Source organism: Anarhichas minor, unplaced genomic scaffold (genome assembly GCF_050575085.1).
Source record: "Anarhichas minor isolate MPS153535 unplaced genomic scaffold, ASM5057508v1 ptg000067l, whole genome shotgun sequence".
NCBI classification, from domain to species: domain Eukaryota; kingdom Metazoa; phylum Chordata; class Actinopteri; order Perciformes; family Anarhichadidae; genus Anarhichas; species Anarhichas minor.
Window position 1 is genome coordinate 3,741,017 of NW_027466513.1, and position 6,484 is coordinate 3,747,500.

The 6,484-nt window shown below is 41.6% G+C and overlaps 1 protein-coding gene across 1 annotated transcript in view; it reads right to left on the reverse strand.

The window, feature by feature from the left end:
• Positions 1 to 387: 387 nt before the first annotated feature.
• ctsd (cathepsin D) overlaps positions 388 to 6,484 on the reverse strand; it is an 8,609-nt gene continuing 2,512 nt past the window's right edge. Inside the window, exons 3-9 of the mRNA XM_076078567.1 lie at positions 4,581 to 4,704; positions 4,369 to 4,487; positions 3,384 to 3,583; positions 2,162 to 2,284; positions 1,603 to 1,747; positions 1,160 to 1,258; positions 388 to 942 (exon numbers count right to left, since the gene is read on the reverse strand). Coding sequence (XP_075934682.1) covers positions 781 to 942; positions 1,160 to 1,258; positions 1,603 to 1,747; positions 2,162 to 2,284; positions 3,384 to 3,583; positions 4,369 to 4,487; positions 4,581 to 4,704 — 972 coding nt within the window. The 3' untranslated portion in view covers positions 388 to 780. The remainder of the gene's footprint in view (positions 943 to 1,159; positions 1,259 to 1,602; positions 1,748 to 2,161; positions 2,285 to 3,383; positions 3,584 to 4,368; positions 4,488 to 4,580; positions 4,705 to 6,484) is intronic.

Genomic DNA, 6,484 nt, shown 5'->3' on the forward strand with positions numbered 1-6,484 from the left:
TGTCTGCGGTGAACGAGGTCTGATGAAGATTTACTAAACCGGACTTTATAGTGAACGATATATGTGAAGACAAACTTTATCTACTGAATACTAAACAGCTGAGGGGACGTTTTTATGTGGAGTGTATTTTTATTGAGAACGTTAAGTGAAATAACTACTTTTATGAATGAATCTGTGGTTAATGTACAGTTGACTTTTTGTACGTGTAAGTGATGAAGGGAATAATAAAGTTTGAAGGATTTGTTGAGTCTTGGGATCGCCTCGCTGGTACATCTAAAATAGAGTTCAGTCTTTTGGGAAATGTGTGTAGACATGTTTAATCTGTTTAGTGCTCTTAAGGCAAGTTTTCACCATCTAAGAGGAGCTATTAACAAGACGTGTCACCACTTCTTTTAAAAACGGTTTATTCAGGCCAATCACATCAAGACACATCTCAAAGTCAGTTGAAGAGGAACAACTTCCTCCTAAAAACGTAATTTAAAATCCCTGATTTAAAAAAAAAAAAAAATTAAAAAAAAAAAAAAATCACCACTTGGATGTTTTAAAAAGGGCGACGATCCCTGATCGTGTTCACCCATCACAACATATCAAGTCACCAATCTTTCACACACTCAGCTGGAAATCGTACACATTGTTGTGATTGGTGCATTTAGGCTCTACACACAAACATCTATTGCTAATTACTGTTTGATCGCGAAGCAACAGAAAAGGTGTGCAGCTCAGGTTCGTTGTTTTCGTAAAGCGTTGCATTTGAACGTGTGGCTCCAGCGCAGGATGTGCTCACTTGGCTGCGGCGAAGCCCACCCTGTTGTTGTCCCGGTCGAAGACGGTGTAGTGCGGCCCGATGAATACATCTCCCAGAATCCACAGGGGCCCGGCGGGGGCAGGGATGTCCAGACCCATGAAGCCGCTCAGACAAATGGTCTTTCCAGCCTGACTCACCTGGATTATAAAAAGGAGGAGAAAGACAGTCAGAGATGTTCTTAAACAGATGAAACAGAGGAATGAGTCATCACTCACAAACCAGAACAAAGCTGCACTGTTTAGTTTCTCATGATGCAACACTCAGTCCACACAGTGGCTATTGTTGCTGAAGGAGCCGCCTCTCCGTCGCCCCCTGCTGGAGGATAAACATCACCCGTCTCACAGGAAGTCTCACCTTGAGGATGTACTGCTCTCCGGTCAGAGAGTAGGGTTTGCCGCCAATGTTTAAGGTGATGACGGGCAGCGTTGGGACCTTGTCACAGCTCACCATGTACTGAAACGACCAGAATACAAAGTTGTGTTAATGTAAAAATAAAACTGCATTGGACAGTGACAGAACAACAAAAATGAAGTCAATGTAGTGAAACCTGTTAATAATTAGATGAAATGAAACATAATACAATAAAAAGTTATTGAACGCAGCCGTTATTACTTCAACACATGTAACAAGACCGTCAACAAAAATAAAACAAGAATAGCTAATGTTATTCTATATTAATTGTGAACAAATCTAATACAAAAAGACAAGAAAAGTCTTTTTAAACAGAGCTCTGTGGCTCAGAAGAAGAGCGATCAGGCTTTGAGACGGGACGATACTCGTTAGTCCTGTTGTCTCACCTCTCCCTGGATGAGTGGAATGGCTCCGATGGCCTTCTGCAGGGCCTTGACCTCCGCAGAGGGGCCGGTGATCAGAGACGTCCCCGTGTCCACGATGACCTCACAGCCGTCCTTACACAGGCTCAGCTGGCCGCCCACCGACATCCTGGAACACAGTTAAGATTATGGTCTGTTTGACTCTAAATGGACCATAATGTACTAAATGAACATCATGCTGTATTGAAGAAGACTTGCAACTAGAGATTGAGACCATAAACTCATGTTTACAATGTTTACTGAGGTAATAAATCAAGAGAGAAGTAGTCATTTTCTCATAGACTTCTATACAACCAGAGGAGTCGCCCCCTGGTGGACACTAGAGAGAATGCAGCTTTAACACATGAAGCGTCAGCATCACTTGTCAGATCTGGAGTTTGCCACCAGAATTGGTTTCTGGTAACACTTTAAATGGAATGACGTGCTCACTGCCCTGAAACTAGAGTCCTACACTCTAATGTTCATGTGTTGACGTGACATTACACTCTAATCCTCGTTTAAAGTGTAATGTTGGAGCTCTCACCCGTCCATGCGGATCTGCCAGTAGGCCTGGCGGGTGACGTTGACGTAGTTGAAGTCCCCGGTGTAGTATTTGGGGTCGGTTCCTCCCAGCAGCAGCTCACCGCCGGGCTCGGTGTCCGGGTTCCTGACGAGAGAGAAGACGGGAAGTTAAAGCTTCGTCACCACGGACGGAAAAACATCCGGATCAACGTCAGAGGATTCAAATGTTTTAAATAAATTACAATAAAGTGTTTCTCATTTAACCCTCGTGGTGTCAAGACATGCAGATTGTTTCTTTTGTATTTCTGAAACATCTGCGACCACAATGCAACAGTTTGTGTTCTGGTTACATTGGACTCTGTCAACCGATTTAGTTCAAGAAAAGTAAAACCAAAGCAAACAGAAAGTTTAAATCAGTTCTCTTTGGTACCAAGTTTATACGTTATTCAGCAATTTGACTGTTTTTTTTAAACGGTTGTCCATTTAAACATCCAGCAGACATGAAGCAACTTTAGCATTAATTTGTGCTTTTGTGTCCAATATTTATTCCTCCAACCTCAGATTCTGACAAATTATCTTTAACTTTGTTGTTGAAAACGGTTGCCGAGCGCTCTGAGACTGAAGTACTCAATAAAAATAAAACTATTTATATTCCTGTATGGGCGACCTCTTTCACAGTCAAGTTCACCCAATGTTATTAAAATATATACATACAGAATGAGATCATGTCCATAAACTGAGATTGATGTCATGAATCAACTGAAAGTGTTTTTTTTTTTAGTTCGTATAGCTCACACAGAGATGCAAAGGAATCGAGCATTAACAAGAATATTGGAAGACTACATTCAGAAGAGGAACAATGTGTTATTTGTTCTCTGATGTCACTAAATGTCCCGACCACATTAGTGAGAACGATCCATCTGTAACGCTTCTTTATCTACAGCCAGCTGGGCAGGCAGAAAAATAAAGAAAAGCATCACCATGCATGCAGCAGAGCAAACAGAAAATTGATGCCCTGGATGATGTTTTGGGTCAATAACCGGCCCAACAGGGTCCCAGGACCAGCGGAGAATCGGAAAAACACAAACAACTTCACCCGACTCCAAACATCACATAAATGAGTCTCTAGTATCCGGCAGGTCACACTTTGGTTTAGTTTCTGAAACAGAGAATTGACTTTGCATCCTACAGAAACAGACTGAACAGCAGCAGGTAATAAGACGTTATCAAGGTCGGTTCCCCACCTGTTCAGGTAGAAGGAGAAGACGTTCTTCTCCACCTTCTTCTGGCTCATGATGTTGTCAAAGACCGGCGCCACCCCGTCCACGGAGATGCGTGGGTAGGCCATGCCGAGGATGCCGTCGAACTTGGCGGCGATGAAGGCAATGCCGGGCTGCTTGATGGCTTCACCGAAAAGCTGCTTATCCACCGAAAGGGCTCCGATCTAGAAAAGCAATAATAAAATAAGGTTAATCAAGTGAAACTCCTCTGAAACTAGTTAACTAGTGGTGTGCCGGACCGTAGTCGATCCGTGAGGATTAATTACACAGTTTACCATCACAGTGTGAAGTTAGTTATCGGATGATATTCAGTAAAAACATGCGATCAGGAAATCAACAATTAATCTCTAACGTTACATTTTAACCAACAAATCTGTGTTTAAATCACCAGGAGGAGAGCTAGTAACGGAGGCTCTGTTCAGTGACATGATGCGTTCAGGCTCTGCTCAGAAAGAATGAGCACTGGGAGAAGGTTAATTATAACGTTATCATGATGTGTTCACATGTAACCTCGTAAAATAGTTTTTGGTCACAAACTTAAATAGATAGTTATTTGAAGGAAGAATAGAATTATACTTTATTCATCCCCAAGGGGAAATTTGTCTGTGGCAGCAGCAAACAAGGTTACACAATAAAATAAAAATATTAAGTATGGAAAATGCACAATATAATAAAACAGAGCAGGACCTATTCATTTTAAGAAAATAAAGTAAATAAAAATGCACAGTAAATAGAATCGTATTAAAATAGATGCGAGATGTTTTCATATTAATATAAAATAGATATTAGAGATGAATTATGACCCGTTTAACTTCCTAACACGAGCTCGAAACAGCTTATAATTTAAACTACTAGTGACACGATCTTTTTTTACAATAAAATATAATCTTTCTTTCGTGCCGATCCGATTCGTGAGCATCTGAAACTACTGCTTGAGACGTGAACTCACCGTGCACGTGTCCTGACTGAGGTAGCCCGACAGACTGCCCGTCCCATACTGGATGGCGAAGGCAGTGCCGTTCTTCACGTAGGTGCTGGACTTGGCAGAATTATATTTGTGGTGAAGCACTTTGAAAAAGACAAAGACAACAATGCAGAAATGTTATTTTACAGCCGACATGCGGGGGAGTGTGTTTTTGCGAGGACTCGAGTTGGACTTACAGCATGCGATGTCTGTGAAGGAGCAGTGAACGGAGGGAACCCAGAGGTTGGAGGAGCCCGTGTCAAACACCACGGTGAAGAGCTGAGGAGGGGTGCCCAGGCCGATCTCACCGTAATACTGGGCCTGGACCAGAAAACAACAAGCGTGTTAACAAGCTTAGTGGAGAAGGAGCCCACCAGTAAATGCATCCACGTGGGAGAACACGTAATCCCCGAGCTGATCTGCTGTTTTCAGGAAGAGAGATTAGGATAATCCATCATGGCGGAAAAACGGGTCGTTTCTACCGACGGCAGAGAAACTGAGCCGGGCACTTCAGTTCAGAAGTGGCTTCACCAACTCAAGATAAAGGTTTATTCTCTACAGATAGTCCGCTGTAACAATAAAGCTCAGCATGAATAAAACCGAGAGAAAGTGTTGTGATCACGATTATCGATGGTGATCAATTAGTCTAGTTATAGCGTTTCATTCATGAAAACAGTTTAAAACTTGCAGATGCAGGATTTTAAACTCCAGTTCAACACAGTAACAGTTTGAGGAATGTTTTTTAAGTATATCTTTGATATATCTTATTCATATGACCGGCTGTGTGCTGATCACAAATATCACCAATGAGAGTTCAGTTGTAGTTATTTTAATACGTTTTATTGCTCAAACAAAACATTCACATTTTAATGTGCAAATTAAAAGCCACATTTTTTTTAGATTAAACATTGTTTTTTTATAAATTGAAATTATAAATCGAGACTTTTATATAAATCTAAAAAAAAATCCATTTGTATTTGACCTCATAAGTGAAGTATTTGTTAGTCAGGATCCAGTTTACGGTTAATAAGCTGCACTTTAGCCCGTATGAGAGTCTAGAGACAACAACAACAACAACCAGGTCTCAAAGCTCAGTTAAGTCCAGACGATCTGATGAAGATGAAGATGAAGAGGCCTCACAGCTGTTGGTGTCAGCGAATGTCAGAAAGACGCAGGTCAAGTAGTTAGAGTCACGAGAATAAATCACTCGCTGCTGTTTTTGTGTGACGCAACAAACGATGACTCAACAAACGATGACTCAACAAACGAGGAAGTGAAGCAAACTTCCGTTTCATGCGACTAAAAGTCACTCTGGTCAAAAACCTGACAACCGTCAGACTGCACAGTTTTGTCGAGTCATCCAGGACTCTCAAAGTCTTCCTCTTTGTCAGCTTTTTTGAAAGCTGCCAGATTTGTTGTGGCGGTGACTGCTTTGCTTAGATTACAGAGAATGAACCGCTTACTCAGCGGTATGTAGCAGTTCAGATGGTTTCGTTTGTCCAGATTTTGTATTTGACGTTTATTAATTTAACTTAATGTTACGACAGTGAATTTCATTTGTGGCGCTCAAATCTAAGAGCAACATTTCTCGTTGCAGTTTTATCTAAAGAAGCAGTTAAGCTCCTTAAACAGTTTGACTTCTTCAAGCTGGACCGTGTTTCTGTGTCTACGTGACTAACGATCGTTTTAAAATCGGTCCGGCGTTGAGGGAGAAGGCTGCAGTACCAATGTTGGTCCACTAAAAGGAGTGAGTGAGTGAGTGAGTGAGACCGGTGTTGTGTTTTTCATCATGAATGAATACTTAAGATGATTTTCAAAAATGTGGCTGTAATCTTGAGAGGCTGACTCATGTCATTACTGAAGATTAAAAAGGTGATCAAGAGTCTGATAAAGTAACAAACTTTGTTTAAGAGGCATAAAGATCAACACTGAATCAGTTTAGTCTCTTAAAGGTCGTCACCAGAATGAATCAGCTGTTTGTAGAAACACAAGAGGACCTTTGTAGCGTCTCTCCCCCCAGCTTGGCTCTTAGGCTTGTGAGCGCTGCATTAGGGGGAAGGGAAGAAGACTTTAAAGGGTCCACAGGTCAGTGGTCTGGAGA